The 23,229-nt window shown below is 41.4% G+C and overlaps 1 protein-coding gene across 2 annotated transcripts in view; it reads left to right on the top strand.

Annotated features, from left to right (window-relative positions):
• BBS1 (Bardet-Biedl syndrome 1) overlaps nucleotides 1-23,229 on the top strand; it is a 1,329,035-nt gene that overhangs the window by 980,239 nt on the left and 325,567 nt on the right. For both annotated transcript variants that reach the window (XM_044078217.1, XM_044078216.1), the window contains one exon: nucleotides 20,389-20,522. In XM_044078217.1, coding sequence (XP_043934152.1) covers nucleotides 20,389-20,522 — 134 coding nt within the window. The remainder of the gene's footprint in view (nucleotides 1-20,388; nucleotides 20,523-23,229) is intronic.

Raw genomic sequence — 23,229 nt, 5'->3', positions numbered from 1 at the left:
GAACTGATCAGGGCAGAATAAAAAGGGATGGGCTACCACAAGGAGGGGATAATGCTTATGAAGGGGACCTCAGTCTGCCATAAGTATACTACAGTATCTGCTGTCCAAAGTGAGCAGACGGAGAAGAGACTGAAGTATTCAACTTGGAAAGTTTCAAGAAGTAGGTATTATTGGAACCAGAAAAGGATGAATCCTCAATATTATTCTTTATAGCTAGATAAGGTGAGATCTTCAAGTCAGAGTTCCTTTAGCTCCTCTTAGTTGTATATTAGTATGGCCTTTATAGCATGGAGAAGGGACTGTGAGCAGCCACAGAGACCAAAGTTGGGATGATGAGGAACAAAGCTGTGACACAGCAAGGTTGTACATAGACAAAGAGCTGCGTGAAGGTGTTAATAGAAATACAAGCTGGCAAGTTATGGATAAGAGAGAATAAAGATCGCTAAGGCCAAAAGTATTAGCCTTTGTCAGTGTCAAATATTGGCTTGCATTGCAGTGGCGCTGTTGTATTAGGATAGAATGAACCATCTGTTTTGAAGAAGAGGAATACTTTTGTGGTATGAAAAGTACATTGGGAAGTTTTTTTTTTAAACAGTCCGGTAGTACTTGGCAGCAAAAGTTATCTGAAGACGACTACTACTCTTCAAAAGATAGGCCATGAAGGGAAGATTACTGCAAAGTAATTGTAATTGTATAAGTAATGAGGAAAGGTTATTTTTGTAGTTTTCTGTAATTAGAAATGTTAAAGCCTCGAAAATGTATAAGTAGAATTAAAATGAGATTGGTTCTTTTAGGAACGTGCAGAAACATTTGTGGTAAGAAGGCTGATGTGCTCAGGAAATGTATTGTGATGTTATTTATAGATTAAAGAAGGAACATTTTTTGAGGACTGCACTGCCTCTGTTTCATAAGTACCACATAATTTATTAAGCTAAAGACCATGCATTGAAAATGGTATGAGTGAAATAAGAAGGAATTATCTTAAAATGTGTTACTAGGATGAAGTTAGGTGAAGAAATTGTGTGTGGACATTTTGGATCATGGCCTTGGACTTAAAAGAATAATGGCAAAATATGACATGGACAAAATAAACTTGAAACATCTGCAAGGAGCAAAGATTATGTTGAAAGGATAATAATGCATCTGATATTCAGGCAGTGGTTATGATGCAAGTAAACCATCTCTCAACATTTTTTTTTGAGAATTTCATCCTTGGTATATGTATAATATTTCATCACTGAAAAAAATGTCTCATATTAAGCAAGCACCTCTTGTAGTACATAAGGTATTTTTTTTTTTGTTAATAAAATACAAATAAGTATCTGGTAGCTTTATAGACAACCATAAATGGATTTGAGAAAAACTTTGAGTCTTCTTTATGAAATGAACAATATTTGCATTGTTAATATTAGAAGTACATCTATAGTTTAGAAGAACAGCAGCTCATGGAGATCTTTAAAAAAATAGCAGTATTAGTTATACGTAAACGGAAAGCCTTAATTCAAGTAAAACATATAATTTTATTTAGACAGTGAATGTACAGATGATAGCTCAGTGGACTGACTTGGTTTTAGGAGGCATTCTAGAAATAGGCAACAACATCAAGGCTGTAATTCAAGATTAAGTAATGATATTTACTTATTGTATAGTAGAGTTAGCAAGTTTAATGGAATACACATTAAAATGCCTACAATGGTGGTATAGAATGATAAAGCTTTGGCTGTGTCTCAGGAGATCTGGGCTCAGTTAGTGGCACAGTCAGGGAGGATGAGCATGTCCATTTTGGGGGTGCACTCATGGATGTGCCTTCACATTAGATCTCAGGTGGAGGCTGTGATTCATGAGGAGTGTAGTACTGTAGAAGACCAGGCTTATGCCTGAAGCACACATGAATGCTTGGCTGAAATATTGTAGAGCTCATTGTACACCAGCCCTTGGAGATAAGAGAGAAGCACAGAATGTGGCAAGATGTTAAGCTAAACAAAAATACTGCCCAGCATCAGTGTGATGCTGCCTCAGGTTCCTCAATCTCCTCATCAGCCTCGGACATGAGTTGGGATTAACCCTCTGGAGGCTAAAGTGGGTCAGGTATAGCTGTTGAACAAGAAGAGCTCCTGGTAGCAGCCAATGGTCAGTTTTGAAAAGCAAAAAGGAGTGAAAAATGCATAGAATAGTAGGTCAACCAGTATTCAATCAAAACCAATAGTTATGAAAAAAAAAATAATTATTAAATTACACCTGTAAACATTTTAAAGAACGGTAGTATCAAAATGAGCATATTAAACGACAGCAATCGGTTGCTTTATTTATGTTATGATAGTGTCAAAATGAGCCTGTTAAAAGGCAGCGATGAGTTTTGTTGTATTTATGTCATGGTACTACCAAAATGAGCCTGTTAAAAGACAACAGTGAGTTGTTGTATTTATATCATGGTAGTATCAAGATGAGCCTGTTAAAAGGCAAATGTGAGCTGTTATATTTGTTTCATGGATGAGTGGAAATGCATAAAGGAACCTTTTCTTCCAAAGGAATGAAAATGCATCTGTTTTCCAAGCCTGCTTGCAAGAAGCCCTGGAACAAAATTTTGTTTAGTTATCTGCTTTGTAAGGAGGCTTTTAAAAGGCAGCAGTGAGTTATATATTTCATGATACTTTCAAAATGATCCTGTTAAAAGGCAGCAGTGAGTTGTATTTTTGTCATGGTAGTATCAAAATGAGGCTGTTAAAATGCAGTAGTGAATTGTATTTGTGTCATGGTAGTATCAAAATGAGCCTGTTAAAAGGTAGCACTGAGTTGTATTTTTGTCATGGTAGTATCAAAATGAGCCTGTTAAAAGGCAGCACTGAGTTGTATTTTTGTCGTTCAGATATTTTTTGTCATGTAATGGAAGCACTCCCATGCACAGTCCCAAAGTTGCCCCTAGTATCTTTTTTGTAGAGAAAATAAATAATGAATCTTGTTACCACACTTATTTACAAAACTTGTTTTGTAGTCTGTTTTTTGGCTGTGCCCATTTTCTTCAGGGTTTGTAAAAGAGAACTAACATTTTCATACAGTGGAGCAGGAGTATGAAATGGCAGAAATATAGAGCGGATAACTACATTTTAAATTACAGACTGCAGGATGAAGTTGTTTGCACTCAAGTGTTTTTCAGATGCACCAATAGCTGTGGTTAGTGCCAGGAAAATTTGGCTCATTTGTGCAGATACTGGCCACCATTATGAAGTATAACTTGAATTGGCAGTTAGTCACCGATTAATCCTGGCCCATATTTCCAATTGCATATAAGCATTCTAAAGTGGCCTTGGATACATGGCCTTCAAATAAATAAGTCTCCCTTTTACCAGTCTTGGTAGCACAGGGAATAATTTGTCTGTGGTGCTGACCATGTGCAGTCTATGCCATTGTGAACAACAAATGTATGTTGAACCACAGATTTGTAAGACTGCCATGTGAACAATAGTTTTGATTGGATGTCAGTGCAATCAGTCATGTGGAGAAGACCAAATTTTAGGTACATGTGGACAGATCAGGAGATGTGTATGGGAAGTTCAGTGTAGCCTAAGAAATAAACAGAAAAGTTTTATTGCTTAGTTATTTTTATTTGCAGTACCTAAATGGTTGTAAGGAATATATTTATATCATTGTTGAAAATTGACAGTGTGTGTGCAGTTGTACAGCATACCTCTAATGGACTTTCTTTTGAATTATTATGTTGCCTTGAATATGTGTTTGTTCTACAAAACAATGATGGCTTTACAGAAATAAAGTCAACATTTCAGACTGGGTGTAAATACTAGCGGTAGCTTCTGTGGATGTTCAAGAACACGTGTTAGGTGGCATTGATAATTGACAATTACTGGTATTAGTTATATTGTGGAAATTCTTTTTTGTGCTTCTTGTACTGTTTTGCAATCTAAGGTATTATTAAATGAAATAATAGGAAGTGGTTAAGTGTCGCAAGGTATCGTACAAGTGTAGAATTGAAGCATTTTCATTACCTTTGGTCCCCAGGTCCTCTTCAGGTGATTACAGACAATGCCACAATCCTGTGGTATATAAACCTGCATGGAGGTACAAGGTGGTACCCACATGCAGGCTGGTAGTGATGACTTAGGAGTTAGATCTTTGGCATTTCTTAACCCTCCAAGCATCTTTCATTCCATCAGAGCAAAGCATAGTGGCAGGCAGGCTGAGCAGGTCCAGGACAGACCCTCAGGAATGGAAATTGAACAAGAGGGTCTTCCAGGAATTGAACCAGTTGTGGGAACACCTTAAGTAGATATGGTTGCCTCCTTTCAAAACAGATAACTACGAAAAAACGAATACTGCAGGAGACCCAAGGGATACTGAAAAACAGCTTTATTCAACCAAAATAGACTGAGCGGTTTCGTAAGAGTATAACCCAACTTCTTCAGAATCTATTTAAAAATTCACACACCTGGTTTAAATACCTTTCTAATGAGTCACATGATAAAAAATACATCCCTTAAATGCAGTAACTCTTTTTAAAAAGGAGATGGTTACCTTTAAATGTGCCGCGTGTTCACAGTGCACATTTATTTTGGAAAATACAGAAATAGTAGTAAATATTTTAATTAAAACTAAGTTTCACTGTACATGTAAATCAACAGGGATCATATATCTAGCTTTGTGCAAACAGTGTCCTACTTTTTCATTGGAAAGACTGTCTGTCTTTTTAGAGAGAGGATTTACGAACATATGTATGACATCAAACATAAGAGAAACACCAATTCTTTACATTGTCATGTGGAAAAACATCCAAACCATTAGATGTGAAGTTGTTTTATCTCGCAGTTCATTCTTACAGATGGGTTCGGAGCCGATCCTCGGCTCCGAGTCGGCCTACAAAGCTCGAGGTCTTCAGACAGCTTGAGGCCAAATCCCTAGCCCATGATGCATCTGGAGTTACCTCAGATCTAGTTTGCTGCTGCAATAGATCAGAGGTTCCCTCAGCAATAGCTCGGGCCGGGCCAGTAAAACTTTATTATAATTGTTCGTTCACTTCTTAGCTTTAGCTTCTTTAGCATTTATATCTTTAGTGTGTATTCCTTGATGTGCCTTTTTCATATTTAAATATAGCTTTTGGTCTTCGTTTTTTCCTAAAGAGCTTTATATTTAGTGTAGTTATATAGTTATAGTGCGCCTTTGATAACTTTTGATATTTAGAAGTGCTTAGATATAGTGTGTGTGTGTATTTAAAGTGACACTTTGTCACAGGATATTTAGCCCAGAGTTTTTTTTTTTATCAGGGCTTACTTAAATAGTGTTGGGTGTGTCTTCAGTAATTTGTAGTACTTTCACTGATACTGTGCTGTTTATTATGGCTGACCAGGATAAGGATAAACATCTCAAGTCAGGTTTCCAAAAATGTCCAAATGTGGACAGAAAATGTCTGTAACAGATAGCCATGTTAACTGTGTTTACTATTTGGGAGCCTTACACCTTCAGGAAAGTTGCTCCATTTGTCATTCCTTTTCTTCTAGGGTCCTTCAGGAGCGAATGAGAAAGCTTATTGACAGAGGACTAGTCAAACCGTCTTTTCAGGAAGCTTTGAGTGACCAGGGCAGGTCTAGTAAATCTTCAAAGTCTTCCAAGGCTTCTACTTCTTCAGAAGTAAAATAAAATCAGAAAAACTGTCTATGTCGGCTCCACAGCCCTCGGAGCCGAGCATCTTGTCCTTTCGTAGCTGGTCCCCGGTCCTGGAACTGGTATCCGAAGTGCCTAAATTGCCACTCCTGCAATCTGTACCTTCGTCCATCCACTCATCTCGGTCCTCGATAAGCCTGTACGATTTGGATGTAGATCGTGAGGTGCAGAAGTTGTTGCAGGCACCGGCATTTGCTAAATTTTTATCGGCTCCGACCCAAATGGTTTCGGAACCGAAGACTGTTTTACCATTTACTGCTTTTCCTCCTCTGAGCCATACTGGTCCTTTGGAGCCAGAGGGATCGGACTTATCGTTGAGCCTTCGGAGCTGATGCCTGTTCCAATGTCTTCAGTCCTGTTTACTCGGACGTCCTCGGCACCGATCAAGGCGTCTAGGAGCCATCACTCTCCAGTCGGGTCCAGGGATGATAGTCAGACTGATTTGTCGGTTCCGACTTTACCTCTCAGGGCTTCGGCTCAGATGAGCTCAACTCCTACCTCTGGTTCAGAGCTCACTGTCATGCTGCTGGGAGTATTGACGGTTTCCTCAGATCTGTCAGTCTTTTCTAATCGGAGCAGAGGTGCCTTCAAAGCTATGAGGAGAGTTATGTCTCCTAAGACATCTACGACTTCAGGAACGGCTACCTCCTCCCCAAAAGTGCCTGTGTCTGCTTCTGCTTCACATATCCTTTCCAAGCGTAGAGACCCAGAGCCTCAGGAAGCCCCATTGGGTGGCCCCTGCTCTTCCGAGACCTCACCAGAAGTTCCCACTGATGAGATTCCCAGGAAGAGAATCTGCAAGAGGAAGCATTTAGACTCCCCATAGGAGTCTCTCACATCCGATACCGACTTGGATGAATGAGAAGGGTCCCCACAGTCCCCCTCTGAGGATATCTCATTTGCTGAGATATTAGAAATCCTTAGGCAGAGGGGTGACTGGCAGTCCACCAACCCTACTGAAGACGTGTCGGTTCTCCTGAAGGCTTTTGGGTCTCAACCCTCCACCTCTTGTGTGTGTCTGCCCTTCGATGAGCTTATGGAGCTGGTCTCACGAAGGGCATGGGAGTCTCCGGACACCATACAGCCTGTCCCCAGGAGGCCTAATAAATTTATTTCTGCCCCCCCAGGAAAAGTCCTTTCTCACCAAGGGAGTGTCAGTTGATGTCATGGTGATGGTGGCAGTCACCAAAAAGGAGATTTCGGAAACTTCTTCTTCTAGCCATCCTCCTAACAGAGACTCTAGGATCATGGATAGATACGGGAAGCACACGTACAGTTCAGCGACTTTTGCACTGCGTTCGCTCAACTATCTCACCCATTTAATGAGACTGCAAAGATATCTCCTAAAAAGAGCTCGGAGATGCTCTTCAGGGTACAGTAGCTGCAGTTCAGATAAAGTTGCCTCCCAGCTTGCTACCCTCAATTCCATAGTGAACTTGTCCATGCGCCTCATTTCATATGCAGCTGATGGAGTGAGTAGGGCAGCGGGTACAGGAATTGCTCTTAGGAGACACTCCTGGATGCGCTTGTGTTCCTTCGCGGATCCCTTTGTCATCCTTTGTCAACACTTTTGCTGGCTCTTCCCTTTTCGGGCCCAAAGTTAAGGAAACTTTGACCAGGTGTGAACAGAAAGGAAAGACTCTGTCTGCCGTCTGAGTCCATTTTTCCACTCCTATCAGACCCTACCCCAAGGGTCAAAGGGGAGGAAATATGTGGTTTCAAAAAGCCCAAGGAGCCTTTCAGGACACACGTAGTGAACCCCCCCCCTCATCCAGGGGCAAAGGAGGAGGCAGTAATAGAAGATGCCACCCTCACAGCAGAGGGGGTCCGCAAAACCAGGGCGACAGAGATCAGTTCTTTGGGAACCTCTACCAGTGCTCCTGAAAGGAGGCCCGACTGTCCTACTCTGGAGGCAGTCAGGGGTCGCTTATCTTTGTATGCAGATGCCTGGCTCAAAATAAATGACTACTGGGTACAAAGTATCATTTCCAGAGGATATTTCATTCATTTTGCCACACCCCCTCCATTGACAACAAAAATCCCAGACATTCCACCCAGTTACAGGGAACAGGCAACAGTAGAGGTCCAAACGTTGCTAAGAAAAAAAGTCATCCAACCAGTACCAGCAGACCAGATAGGATCCGGAACTTACTCAAGATTCTTTTTATTTCCAAAAAAGACAGGGGACTGGAGACCTATTTTGGACCTCCGCAGACTAAACAGATCTGTCAAGAAAGAGAAGTTCCGGATGGTCATGCTTCAGTCGATACTTCCCTTTTTAGGGGAAAGACAATTGGATGTGCTCGGTAGAGCTCCAGGATGCATACTACCACATAAAATGGCCAGACCATCCGGGGATCATGTGCACTTCCGGCTGGGAGCCAATCATTACCAGTTTCGAGCCCTGCCCTTTGGTCTCACTACAGCTCCCAGAATGTTCACTAAATGTATGAGAGTGGTCATGGCTCATCTGAGACGTTTAGGATTCCAGGTGTTTCCGTACCTGGACAATTGGCTCCTCACCGGCACCACCAGGCATCAGCTTATACAAGTCAGGGACACCACTTTTTCTCTCTGCAGTCATCTGGGCATTACAATAAACTCAGAAAAATCTGCCTTGTTGCCATCGCAACTTACCATTTTTATCAGAGGAGAATTGGACACCACCACCACCACTTTGAGACTTCTAGCAGAAAGAGTCTTATTACTCCACCAGCAGGTCCACAATATCATATCCAAAGACAAGGGTCCAGCATCAGAAGTACTGAAATTGTTAGGCATGATGGCAGCTGCAATATTAGCCATACCAATGGGTCGCATGCACATACGGATTCTGCAATGGCTGTTATTCACTCAGTGGTCTTACCAAGAGCTCCCAATGTCTCATCTTACAAACACATGTATAAAGGATCTGCAGTGGTGGTTGACCTCTCTTCATGTTATGATAGGTTGTCCTTTTGTTCTACCCTCACTAGCGGCCACAGTGACCATGGACACTTCCCTGATAGTGTGGGGGAGGGCATTTTCAGGGAAGAACAGCCCAAGGCACATGGACCGAACAGAAGACACATCTGCATATCAATGTTCTGGAGATGAGAGCAGTACTTTTAGCATTGCAGTACTTCCAGGATTCTCTTCCTCTAGGAACAATTGCGATTCAGACGGACAACATGTCAGTGGTCTGGTACTTGAACAAACAAGGAGGAACCAGGTCCTACCCCCTTTGTCGCGAGGCCCTAAGAGTATGGCAATGGGCTACATCCACCCAGTGCTTTCTGTTAGCAGTGCACATCCCGGGGAAATCCACCGTGATAACAGACAAGCTGAGCAGAGCAATTTTGTTGCCTCACGAGTGGTCCCTCAAGAAAGAAATAGCGGAGAGAATTTTTCACAGGTGGGGCCAGCCTTGCTGTGATCTTTTTGCCAACTACATGAACACAAAATGCAGAAGCTACTTTGCCCTGATTCCCCCTCCGGGAGAAGCCCCCAAGGGACGCACTCATACACAATTGGCCTCCAGGTCTCCTCTATGCATTCCCACCAATTCCCTTGATACCCAGAGTACTACAGAAAGCAAAAGCCCTGGTAAGGACCATCATTCTAATAGCCTCTCATTGGCCTCATCAGATTTGGTTCCCCTTCCTTCGACTTCATCAGTTGGAGGACCCTTGGATTCTGGACCCAGTTCCAGATCTTCTGACGCACTTGTCGGGGGAACTTCATCCCTCTCTTCAGTCCCTGAAGCTGACAGCTTGGCTGCTCCAATTCCCATTATAGCCAGGTTCCATAACCTTTCAAATGAAACACAGCAGATTCTAATATTTTCTCATAAATCCGCTACTAGGAAGCTATACCTTAGCAAATGGAAAATATTTTCTATATGGGCCTTTCAAAATAACATTCATCCCTACCAAGCCCCTATTGCCTCCATGTTAGAGTTCTTGACTATGATTTTCAGCAAAGGAGCTGCTATCTCTAATTTTCACCTTGGATTTGAAGGATTGAACATAATGTCACACAAACTATCCAAAGCCTTTCTCAAAGGGACTTTTCATCTCAGGCCACCTGCGAAATCCTTTTATACCCCATAGAATCTAAATTTTATGCTTTCACACATTATTCTCCCTCCTTTTGAACCAGCTTCTTCATGCGATTTGAAATATTTGTTATGGAAGGCTATCCTTTCAGTAGCCATCACCTCTGCCCGCAGAGTGTCAAAGCTTCAAGCCTTGTCCATAAAGCCTCATCTGATTTTCCATTCTGACAGTCTCACTGCGAACTAATCCATCATTTTTGCCCAAAGAGTAGTCCAAATACAGGCTTTGCTGTATTCTGGACTTTTGGAAAGTTCCTGTGTTGCCATTTCCTTTCTTGGATTAAGGGAGGCTTCTTTGTTCACCAGTGGCAGTGGGGAGCTTAGAGCAGCCTATCTATCCCTGGAGGAGTGTTCCCAGCACAAGAATCTGGTAGTCTATTGGCCATTTTGGGCCAATTTCTAGCTCTTTCAAATCCCCCTGTATAAAACCTGCTTTGGCGAGGTTTTTGTGCTTGTTACTACTCAGCCAAGCTCCTCGTGGTCCTGCAGAGTGGTGCTAGCAGCAGAGAGGCTAAAAGAGCGACTGCTAACCTGATAAAAGTGTTTTTTCCTGCTACTACCTGGGCGACTGTCTGATCTAGCTAAACTGCAAATATTTTTGCTTCTTGAACTGTTTTAAACTGTCTAAAGTTGTTTTTGCACCTGCACTTTTAAAGTTTGTCCTGTTTGTTGCATTTACTTGTTGAGGCTACACACTCAAGTGCGCTAGCCTGTGTTACATATTTATTGCAACTTCCTGCTGTTTGTTGCAAAAAAGAAAAAAAAAAAAGTTATCCTTGTTTCCCGTCTTTCCTGACCTAGAGTAGTCCAAATACAGGCTTTGCTGTATTCTGGACTTTTCGAAAGTTTCTGTGTTGCCATTTCCATTCTTGGATAGAGGGAGGCTTCTTTGTTCACCAGTGGCAGTGGGGAGCTTGGAGCAGCCTATCTGTCCCTGGAGGAGTGTTCCCAGTGCAGGAATCTGGTAGTCTGTTGGCTGTTTTGGGCCAATTTCTAGCTCTTTCAAGTCCGCCTGTATAAAACCCGCTGTAGCGCGGCTTTGCGTGATTTTGTGCATAGCGCGGCATCGAACAGCGCCGCTTATTTGGGTTTGAGCCTTGGAACTGATCTAGTTCTCATAATAAACACCCTATTCCTACGCTAAAGCCTAGCACTTGCTCACTAAAGCAATTATATAAGTCATCACTAAAAAATTAAAAGCACTACACCCTCACAAACTCCCCTTGAGTAACTTGTTCCCCATTGGCCCTTTTTTTCAGTTATAAAGGAATTTCCAATACTATTCTAGCATGTCCAAAGGTCAGTTGTCAATCTCCTCTCCAGTCCAGCTGGCGAACCTGGGAATCTTGAGGCAATGTTACAACTGCCTAATGTACACAGACAACCCTCTCCTCCTCCCAACAAATTCCAACACATGTGAGAGATGCAACCATATAGCCAAACTGGAGGCTAAGCTCTCTCAACTCAGTACTGGCGTAACCAGTCAGGAGGAGAAGGAAACCACACTCACTACAATTCCAGTCTCACATAGACCTACCACAACAGGAAACCAAACACATAAACACACAAAAACATACTTGGAGGCTCTAAATAAAAATCTGCCTAAGCAGCAGAGACCTCCAAAGCAGACACCCAAGCAGCTGCTACCCCAAAACAAAACATGTGCAACACATAGCTCACAAAGCCAGTGTGCCGAACAGTCACAGCCCTTAAGGCTAAACAACACACCTGATACACTTGTAATAGGTGACTCTTATCATCAGGCACACTGACGTCCTGCTCACCAGGCTGAACAAGGAGAAGGTCATGGTGAGCTGCCTGTCGGGCGCTAGGATCTGCCACATAACACAAGCACTCAGGTCACTCCAAGGCAAGTACAAATATGACTCGGTCATTGTCCATGCTGGTGTGAATGACCTGAGACGTACCTCCCTGGACTACATGAAAAGAGACATAGAGGAGCTCTCTGAGCATGTAGCCCAGGCCGGTATGATCCTGACCTTGAGTAGCATCTTACCCTCACCAAGAATGATGCCACAGTATGAAGACAAGATTATCAATTTCAACAATTGGCTTAAGTATTGGTGTCATTCAAAGGGGATCCAATGCCTGTCAGCCTGAGATGACATGCTCGACAAGCCACGATGCTTCGCTAGGAACGGCTTGCACCTGTCACCCCTGGGCTTTTGGATATTGGCAAAGGCTCTTGCTACCCCCATAGTGCCTTTTTTAGGCAAGGCTCAAAAGACAAACCCACCTCCATAGGTATCACAAGGGATAAGAAACTAAGAGTAATGCTACTCAACGCCAGAAGTCTAAACCTCAAGATGCACGCACTCAAAACTCTCCTTAGCATGGAGAACATCGATATCTGTGCAGTAACAGAAACCTGGTTCAAGGCTCTCGAAAGCACCCCAGCACTACCAGGTTATACCTCATACCATGCTTTTCGGCCCCAAAATTTGGACCGAACCACAAAAGGAGGGGGAGTATCAATATTCGTCAAAGATACCCACACCTCCAGGTTGGTGGCACAGCACAAAGCATCAGAGACTATCCATGTGGGTAAAACTGCCTTCCAGTTTATAGCCTGCTACAGACCACCCTCCCAAACCCAGGAACCCCACTCGGCCTTCCTGAGAACACTAGAAAATATGAAGATCTCCCCAAACACTATTATATTAGGTGACTTCAACTACCCAACCATAGACTGGGAGCATTACTCTAGCTCCAACACCCTAGCCCAAAGGTTCCTAGAATTTATAAACTCAAATGCTATGGAACAACTTGTTACCATTCCCACAAGAGGGGAAAACATACTGGGCCTGATCATCACCAACATGGGGACTCTATGCTCCAGACTAGAAGTGTATCCCTCACTGGTAAGATCAGACCATAAACTAATCTCACTGGATATTCACATCCTGACCCCACCCCATGCCCAGAAAACCACAGTGAAAAACTTCTCTAAAGCAAATTTCACACTCCTCAAAACCGAGGTGGAATCCTTCAAAGCCCCCGGGCCTGTGGATAATACGGCCCAGACCACAAAATCCTTTATAAGCGCATTATATGAACACCTTCAGGAATGCATGGATCATGCAATCCCAAATAAAACCAAGACCCAATCCTCCAAAGGCAGACGTCCTGTCTGGTGGACCCCAGCCATAAACAAACTATACAATAGAAGGAGGAAGCTACTACATGACAGAGCAAAATCCCAAAAAGGGAAGGCATCTCTGATCAGTATTAGCAAAGAATTATGGGCACTCATAAAATCGTCTAAGGCCAGCTTCGAGGGAAAAATTGCACAGGACACTAAGGATAATCACGAGGCTTTCTTTAGTTATGTTAGTAACCTGGGTGGAAATTCCCAGATATGCTCAGAATTAGTCCAAAATGACAAAAAATACACTGAACCCACAGACATTGCCAACATCGTAGCTGACAGGTTCAGCGCAAACTCCCCCCCCCCCACCAAAAGGGCAAATATCTATCCCAGCAGAGTGCTGCCCCCCTGACATCTCAGATGCTCGGGTAAGAGCTGCCCTCTCCAAAGCAAGAAACACAGCATCAATGGGACCAGACGGTGTCCCGGGCTGCGTCCTACATGAACTCCAAGAAGAGCTAAACCCAAACCTAAAACTACTGTTCAATCTCAGCCTTACTACAGGATATGTTCCCAAAGAATGGCGTACAGCAGCAGTGGTCCCTCTCCACAAAGGTGGTGCCTCAACAGATCCTGGAAACTATCGCCCCATAAGTCTCACTAGCTTGGTCTGCAAAGCTATGGAAAGGATCATCATGGACCTTATAAATAAAGATATTGGGGACCTACAGACACTGGATCCTACCCAGTTTGGCTTTGTTAAGGGCAGATCCTGCCTGTTAAACCTGGTCGATTTCTTTGAAACAGTCACCAAGGCCATTGACAAGGGGAAGGTGGACAACACAGCCTACCTGGACCTCGCAAAAGCCTTCGATACAATACCCCACTCGGGCATTATAGATAAGCTCACCAGCTTAAATATAAACCCCTATGTCACTAGATGGGTTGGAAACTGGCTCAAGGACAGAACCCACATGGTTAGAATAGCTGGAGCCATGTCAGACTCCAAACCAGTTACAATTGGCGTCCCACAAGGCTCAGTCTTGGGACCTCTCTTGTTCGGTATATATTTCTCGGAGGTACAGGCCAACATGGAAGGACTGTGGCTGACCAAGTTCGCAGATGACTGCAAACTGGGCACCATAATAGACTCTCCAGCTGACACAAGCATCCTCCAAAAGGGCCTCATAGAAACAGACAACTGGTGCCAGAGCCATGGCCTCAAGCTAAATACCAAAAAGTGTATAGTCATCCCCTTTGGCAAAAACAAAGTGCCCACAAATTACCACATAGGTGGTAATCCATTAAGTACAGAAGAAGTAATTAGGGACCTGGGGACCCAAGTCGATGGCAATCTCTCATTTGACAACCACGTGGCCAAAGTGGTTAGAAAAACATTTTATATAACCCACCTAATCATGAAGGGATTCGCATCTAGATCAGGGGAGGTCATCGTGCCTCTTTACTCATCCCTCATCAGGCCCATAATTGAGTACAATGCCCCTTTTGGGATGTACCTTATCAGACACCTGCAGCAACTGGAAAGACCCCAAAAGTACCTCACCAAGAGGATCAAGGAGCTCAAACAGATGCCGTATGCTGCCCGGTTAAAGAAACTCCAACTCTACTCAGTGGCATACTGCCTGCTCAGAGGCGATCTGTGCCTGACGTATAAAGCCATGTCCAACCCGGAATTAATGGACATGCTGCACCTCAGAAAATCCAAATCCCATCGAGCTACGCGCTCGAGGGACTTAAACCTCAGCACTGAAATAAATAGGACATGCTGGAGATGCAGATTCATAACCCAGAGACACCCTTCACTCTGGAATAAAATCCCAGTCCATGTTAGGCAGAGTCCCTCATTGACTCTCTTCAAGAGGAATCTTGAGTGGATGGGAGATCGTAGGTTTACCGCGGGTATCACTTCTGTGTCACTGTTAGACAGAGGCACAGTATACTAACCTCGAAAAAGGGCATAGCAAAATTAATTTAAAATGGGTGGCGAAAGCCATATACACTCTGGCTAGGCTTATAAATGCCCTAGGGCAGATAGCCTAGTATGAACCTATAAAACTAACCTTAACCAAATTATAGATTTGCCAGTGTTCTTCCCCAAACACAGCAACAAATTAGAGTATATGCTGCACAAGTTTGATGTTCATAGACAGCTCAGATTTTTAGATAGAACAAAAGAGTTCAGGAAATCAGAACACCTTTTCATTTCCTTTTCAGATTCCAGAAAAGGCATGCCAGTGGCAAAAACAACTCTAAGTGGTTATCCGATTGTATCACATTTGCTTATTCAGCTTCTAATATGCCCTTACATCACAAAATTAAGGCTCATTCTACCAGAGCAGTGTCTACATCCTCTGCTTTTTCTGCTAGACTTCTATAGACAACATCTGTGCAGCAGCCACTTGGTCAAGACCTCATACCTTTATCACTCATTAAAAGGTTGTCCGGGCCTTTTTTGGGTCTACTGTCCTGAAAAACACACTGCTGTGAGCCGTCTGAGAAAGATGGTGCTTGGGGCGCTACCCATCTGTAACAGTAAACGGCGAGATAGAACAACTTCACATAAAGAAGTTATGTACTTACCATAATGTTCCATGTGAGTTGTTCATTCTTACTTTCCACCCTCCTACCCCCTCCAGGGTTTTTTGAGGACCGAGATACTAGATTCTTCCTGGTTGCTCAACCCTTCTATGACTTTCTCTTAAAGAGTGATAGAATGATGCATGGTATTATTGATGCATGGTATTATTTTACGCAGCAAACCAGATCTGAGGTAACTCTAGGTGCATCATGGGATAGGGACTTGGCTTCGAGCTGTCTGAAGACCTCGAGCTTTGTAGTAGGCCGACTCTGAGCAGAGGATCGGCTCCAAACCCATCTGTAAGAATGAAGGCGAGATGAACAACTCATATGGAACATTATGGTACGTACATAACTTCTTTTTTTCATTTTTTGGAATTGACACAGTGTATCAAAGTCCCTTGGGAGGGCCATGGTGGGATTTAATAGAATGCAAAGAACTTTACTGGCAGCTGAAATTAAATGTCACAATCCTCCCTGGTTTAAATGATGCCGTTTCCATTGCCAGCATTCTTAGGTTGATGTCATACTTAGTTTAATTTGTTTTAACCTGTTTATTATTTTTATTCATCAGATCTCGCGGTGGTGGTGCTGCGGTAGCATTGTCACCTCACAGTAAGACGCTGTCCGGTTCGATTCTCAGCTAGAGCATCCTCTGTGTGGAGACATGCGTGAATGGGCGTACCTTCTTTGAAGGTTGTGCATCATACCTGGCAAGCCGGTACGTAAAAATCAACTGCCAATCATTAGCGGACTGGAGTTCCATTGTGGCGACCCCTAACCGGGAAAAGCCGAAAGACACAAACAATTAGTTTTTATTCTTCATTTTTCATGTTCTAATTCATGGCTTATTCTGTTATATGCAATTTTTTTGTGTGTATTTGTATTTTTCGTCATCAGGTGTTGAGTTCATTTAAAAAGAGTTACTGCATTTGAGGGGTGTGTTTTTTATCATGTGACTCATTAAAAAGGTATTTAAACCAGGTGTGTGAATTTTTAAATAGATTCTGAAGAAGTTGTGTTATACTCTTACGAAAGCGCTCAGTCTGTTTTGGTTGAATAAAGCCGTTTTGCGGTATCCCTTGGGTTTCCTACAGTATTCGTTTTTTCGTGTTTGGTTCCCGGTTTGCTACTGGTCTGCCTTGTGGGTTTGAAAACAGATTAAGCAAGTTTGTGTTCCAGGGTTTCTTGCAAACAGGCTTGGAAAATAGATGAATTTTCATTTCTTTGGAAGAAAATGTTCCTTTATGCATTTCCACCCTTATCCAATTATCCACGGTAATTTTTAAGATTCAGAAGGATACCCAAAATCATTGTAGTCACCCTCTTTTGGCCCAACCAACATTATTTCTTCCTTGTTGTGGAATTGGCCAGGGACAATTACCACAACCTTCCTCACAGACTGAATCTAGTCACTCAAGACGGGGAGTTTAATATACACTAATAATCAATTTCAACTAACTGCCTGGATTGATTCAATTTTAATACCTTTTAGGCACTTATTTTACAAGGATATGCATGTTTACTAAATGAGACAAGAAAGTCTGCTACTAGAAAATCCAATATTGGTATGTGAAAGCGATTTTCTAATTACTGCCCAATCAATAACCAGGGGCCCATCAGGGATTTTGTATCACTGGCGCTCAAATATTTATGTAAGTTACTTTCCTCTGGTCTCATTTATTCATCTGTAAAGGTTCATCTTGTAGCCATTTCAGCATGTCTGTCCATATATCCTCCTGTTTCTTCACTAATTGTTGTGAAGCAGCTTTTGAAAGGAGTTTTACACTTGACACTTCCTTGTAAACAGGTTACTCCTACTTGGGATCTCAACTTTGTGCTGAAGAAATTGACTATTCACCTTATGAACCTGCCCATCAAGCTGATTTAAGGTTCTTTACTTGGAAAACTGTACTCCTCATTGCTCTGAGATCTGTGAGAACACTATCTTGAGTTGCAGGCTTTCATGGTGGCTGAGTCCTGTCTGATTTTTCCACAGAGATAGGATGTCTTTAAGGACATACCCTCATTTGTGCACATAGCGGTTTCAGAGTTTACTTTGAATCAAGCCATTAATCTCCCTGTTTTCTGCCCAGAACCTAAAGACCAGCCTTGTCTACTTTGATGGCATACTGAAAATGAGTGAATTATAGAAGCATTATAGAGGCAGCTAGATGGTCCTCTCTGAATCCTTTGATAGGTCCAGGTCTAACCTTGCTAGGACTATTCCCCAGAGGCTTCTGGATCCATGTTCTTCTTCTTCTTCCAAGGTCTGACATGCCTTGGTAATCAACCCATACAGCCTAAAGACTACTGTAGCAGTGGGAATGATGGCAGAGTACAATTGTGTAAGTTGCACTTATCATCATTGCAGATGTTTGAATTCCTTACTGCTGCAGTAGCCAAATGAATGCTAAATGATTCCATAGATGTTAAAGTGACCAACTGTGGGCTAGTCAGAGGTCCTTATGCAACATAAAAAATCAAAGTTGGACTCTTCTAAGATTTTTGTGATTCAACATATTTGTACATAACATGAATACAGCTTTTCATCTGGCTTAGCTGTAAAATATATGAATGACTCCGTGCTTATATATTCAGTAAAATCAAGACAAATAAATCAACTCACAGCTAAACATCTTATTTAAAAAAATTCAGAGATGGCTACACAACACTGGTCAACTTCTGAATGAAACAAAAATACATATCTTGTTTGTAAATAATGATATGATCCAAAATCATTTGTTAGCTTTCATATTCTGTCTGTTTTTTGTATAAATACTGAGATACTGAACACCTTCAAGCTCCCAGATGCCACCATGGGCAAATGTCTGAAATGTGAATCAGCATGGCACTGAAATAGTAAAAAGAAGCAAAAGATCACCAAAAACTGAATCTGCTATAGGGTAAATCCTTTCCTCAATGACCTTGCCCATCTGTTTTTAAACATTGTTTATGAATCTCTGTAGTTATCAGCTTTAAAAGCTGAAACTGAATTATAATACAATTTTCACATTTGCTTGACAGTGTGTATGCCACTGTATAGCAGTCAAGGAACTTAATTATTCTGAATTCTCCCATTCCCTTGTCGTTGCTCAAGTAAGGTTGATACTCCTATATTCTGTACCCCCTAATAAATATCTTGCTGTCAAACCGACCATATAAACTGTGTAGTAGTATATCCCCAGAAGTCCAACACGACAAATTATCTAAAGTCACAAAATCTAGTAATCAAAGCAGTAACTATTGTCCTCTGATGTTGCCTTGCTGTGGAATAATTTAACAGCAGATCTTAAGTTGCCTTGATGACAAAGTACATCAAGAAAGTCGAGTTACATTTGATGCTATCATGGTTATATAACTGCAAGGGATTACATAATCACAAGACTACCTCTAACAAGAGTAAAGCACATCATAGTAACTCCACATGTTCATCATTAGATCACTGTTGCAGTAGCATAAAGCTATCTGGGATCTATCTTACCACGAATCAGCTGTCTGCAGCATAAGAGTGCTGGTATAATAGGAGGCATATGGCTGCCAAAATTCAGAACTTTTCTTACCGCTGAAGAGTTCAGTTAGATGTTTGTCTACACTGCAACTTCAGTTTTGGCTGTTGGTTTGTAAGTCAGCTTTCTGGGCAAATAAGTACCTCTCAATGGAACTGCCTTTTATTTTTAACTAAAACTTTCAGTAAATTCAACTCTTATGCCTAATAGATAATGAAAGTGTCTGTATGGTAGGCAAATCCCACAGAAGGATTCCTGCATGACTTGTCCTTTTTGTTTGGGGAGAAACACACAATGTCTGTTTATTTGCGATTTGTCTTTCCTTCTCCCATAAGAATATTTGCTGTCAGCTTAACAGCCTTTGCATGTTTTTGGAGAAGAAATGCTTGAAATCCCTCATCCACTCCTCCATGGCTACCAACTCTCCTCCATCGGACATTCCTCTTCAATCAAGGGAATAGAAAAGAAGTCCTGAAACTAACCTGCATTTGGCCTGCCTTTCCCAGTCATAAACCAAAGAATCTGTTGTGAATATTATCAAGTCCTTGGAATGTTAGTGCAATTTTCACAACCTGTCTGGTGCTGTTCCACAGGACATTACCAAGAGTCAAGAGCCAGGTGTGTCTTCTAAGACCAGATGTCAGGAAGTTGCCAAGAAAGGAAAACACCATTATCTTTTGTCTGAAGGACTGGATAATATACCTGAGGTTTTAGTAAAGGAAGAGTTAACAAGTTCTCTTTATGGAAGTTCAGACCTCTGATATATCTGAAACAATTAAGTTAGATACTCCAAGGAAAAAATTCCAAAAAGCAAGCACCTGTCATCACTTTCTACTCCATCTGGTGTAATGGGATCAAAGGATGAATGATATAACTTCGCCAAAGGACTTTTCACAGCTTTTCAGTTTCTTCAGTCCTCTTCTCCACTTGGTCTCCTCTCTTGCCCAGTCTGAGTCAGAATTAGGGGAAAATTCTCTTCTGACTTTCCACTTGAGGAGATTCTTTTTCAGACATTATACCTAAAATGAAAGCTCAGGGTGTGATAATATGATGTACACCAGCAGGAGGAACTGCGTGTACTCATAGCCCAGAATGTGATGTCATCATGTGCACTAGCAGGAGGGGAGGTACTCCCAAGTAGGAGAGCTACAGTAATTTACAGCTGTGCTGATCTGACTTTATTGGAAGACGAAAACCCAGAATTTGTCTAGTTCTGAAAGCTTTGTCCCAGAACAGCCGATATGGTGAGTATATATCTTTTAATCTGTGCTTTCTGTTGCTGTATGTAATCTTTAATTTCCAGGTTCTCCTCTGAAGAGGGGCACATTTTGGCAAGTCTAGTTTGACAAGCCAGTTTACTTTTATTATTAGAAAATGTTATGCCTCTTTTCTTTTCACTGAAATAGCTATGCACCGAAGTTTCCAGATGGCTTTATATCGACTGCGTCTCACTGCTGCTCGAGCATATGTGAAAGCCTTGGAAGCAAGCATGGCTCCTGTGTCCACAAGCCTTACTGAACCACTGAAGATGAATGCTGTGGTATGTACAAAGTGGTGTTCTTTATGTATTTTTTAGAGTTTAAGTGGTTAGCCTCATTTACAGAGATCAAAATCAAAACCTGTACAGTTATAGCAAAAAGCAACACAAAAATCATACTTTTTTCTTGTATCGAAGTCATTTACATTTATGCAGAGTAAGAACAAGTGTTAATAACAAGAAAACGTTTATTCAGCAGTAGTATCATTAACATACATTTTTTCAAGATAATGCAGACACCTACCACAATGAAGCACAGGGCCAGATTCAGTAAAGCCTACACTAAGTGTACACAATATGTATTTAGTAAAATAATTATCACATTTTTGTGCTTTCTAGTCACTCAGAAAGATTACACTAAGTGTGCATGTAGTCTACACTTTGTGGTAACCTTTAGGAATCCCTGTCTATATTTAAAGCTGCAAGAATATCAGTAGGAAAACTGAAGTTTGGAGGAAGAAGGTGTGTATGTCTGTGTTGTCTGCTCACTCAGAACAGTGTTCACTTAGAGTAGGATTTATTGAATCTGGTCCATAGACTGTAAGAACCCACGTCTTTATGAGGTCTGGAAGGAAGGTAAAGGTAGGCTACAAGGAAAAGAAAAAGTGCAGGCTATCCTAGTCAGGCACATACACAGTATGCTCCCAAAATGCATATTTGATTCTAGCACATATTAATTAACTATATTAAACATCATTATGATTCATACATTCATTAAAATAACCACTATTGTGGTACTTCGAAGTAAGTGTTGAGGGATTATATGGACTGTACTGAAAAATATCAGATTTGTTTACAAGGAAGTGTGTACACATTATTTTACTGAATGCATATGATGTGTATGAGGATAGTCATAGGAGAAGCTGGGGAATGAAGAGAAAAAGTATGTTGCATTATATTTGGTAATGGTAGAAGAGACTAGATTTTGTGGTCTCTCTCTCTCTCTCTCTCTCTCTCTTTAGATTAGCAAGCACATGTGCTTTTCTTCCTATCCCACCACCCTTCCAGACCCCTTAAAGGCATTTGTGGTATTACAGTCTATGCTTCATTGTGGTAAGTGCCTGTAGGAAATTCCTCATGGATGAAATAAGCAAGAATGAATGTCTAACTGGATTATATATTGCTGTAGAAGTGTCCATGTTCTGATAAAAAGAAAAACAATTATTGTTTTGTTCTCCTGCTGTTGTGCTAAAAATATGAAGACCAAAATGCAAGTACTTCACAAGGTTAATGTGCTGAAGGGATGGAGGTGATTGGAAGTAAGCTAGTAAAGAAGGGCATTTTTAAGCTCAAATGGTGATAATGATTGAAGGAAGCTAATGTGTTTGTGCAGGAGGAATGAAGACTGAGATAAACACATTACTAAAGAAGTTGCAGGAGGATATACTGGCACTTGTCTTTATCTGTCCTCCAAAGGCATATACTAATTATAATATGCCCAGACTACTTGCTTTTGCAGGCCCACATAAACGTCTAGGTCTGTGTAATTTAGAGTACACACTGAGGTAGAGATTGCCCTTGAGGGAGACTATGAGGGCTGCTACTTCACATGAGAGGATGAACATTTATCACATGAGAGGATGAACATTTATTTCTGAAAAAGGCTTTGGTAAAGATAGTTGGGTGTTCTCTTTTTCAGCAGCATTTTTCTTTGGTCACTTGTGGGTTGATCTTTAGAGGTTTTATTAGTAGATAAGTTTCACTAAGTAGTTTACCAATATTTAAGGGAATTCACAGAATATGGTAAATGTATGGTTCTATTAACCTATTTGCTGTTTATTTAGAAAGTTCAGAGACTAGGAAAACCTGCTTTGATTTTTAGTGGTTTGTTTGCCTGAAGTTTCGACCATAAAACTTTTTCAGAGGTAGAACTAGAACATTCAGTTATTTCAAACTGCAAACAAAATGTACACTTTAGTATGATGATGCAATATATGTGTGTGTATTATGCAAGTTATTTTAAGTAGTTTAATTCGTAAATAACTGAATATTTCTAAGATGTATTTTTGTAACTGCATCTGTTTGAAGGGTCAAAGGGTATAGGCATTTTATAGTCACAGTAGTTGTAGTGGTACAATTAAATTGTGCATTTGTGTTTTGAGTAACCTGCCTTAGAGTTTTTGATTATTGGTTGTGTACGGTTTAAAATAATAACTTTGACAGTGATAGAAGGGGGTATGTGGGCTAGGCTCCCAGGGCAACTTAAAGATAAGGTGCAATCAGAAAACCAACCTTAATTTAGTTGATTTTGTGTGCTTGCTACTATCCTCTTGTGTTCCAGTTGGCCACATTTTACTTGGGTAGAGGAACAAGTGGAGAATAAAAAAAAAACAATAAAAAGCACTTACAAAAAGTTTATTGCTCTAGCAGGAACCTTACCCTGTTGTTCCTGGTCTAGTTTCACACTGTGATAACACAAATGAGTGGTATGTTTCTCTTGTAATTAATAGTCTTCAGTGGATGTACGGTGCTGCAAAGAGTAGGAAATTGGTGCCGAATTGCTATTTTTCTCCAAAAAAAAAAATCAGTGCCAATCACCACTGAATGGAGGTTAGTAGTTGTTGCTCTGTGCATCTGACTTTTATTTCTATACTGCAGCATAAACCATATGCATGCAATTCATCTTTAAATTGTATAATGTGTAAATAATTCAGGGCTTTTAATAGTAATTTATGTTATAATTGTAGAGAGCTAACATAATGCCATTCAT

This window comes from Protopterus annectens, chromosome 7.part0 (genome assembly GCF_019279795.1).
Source record: "Protopterus annectens isolate FY-2018-M chromosome 7.part0, PAN1.0, whole genome shotgun sequence".
In the NCBI taxonomy this organism is placed as follows: domain Eukaryota; kingdom Metazoa; phylum Chordata; order Ceratodontiformes; family Protopteridae; genus Protopterus; species Protopterus annectens.
This window is presented reverse-complemented; position numbering and strand designations above follow the sequence as displayed.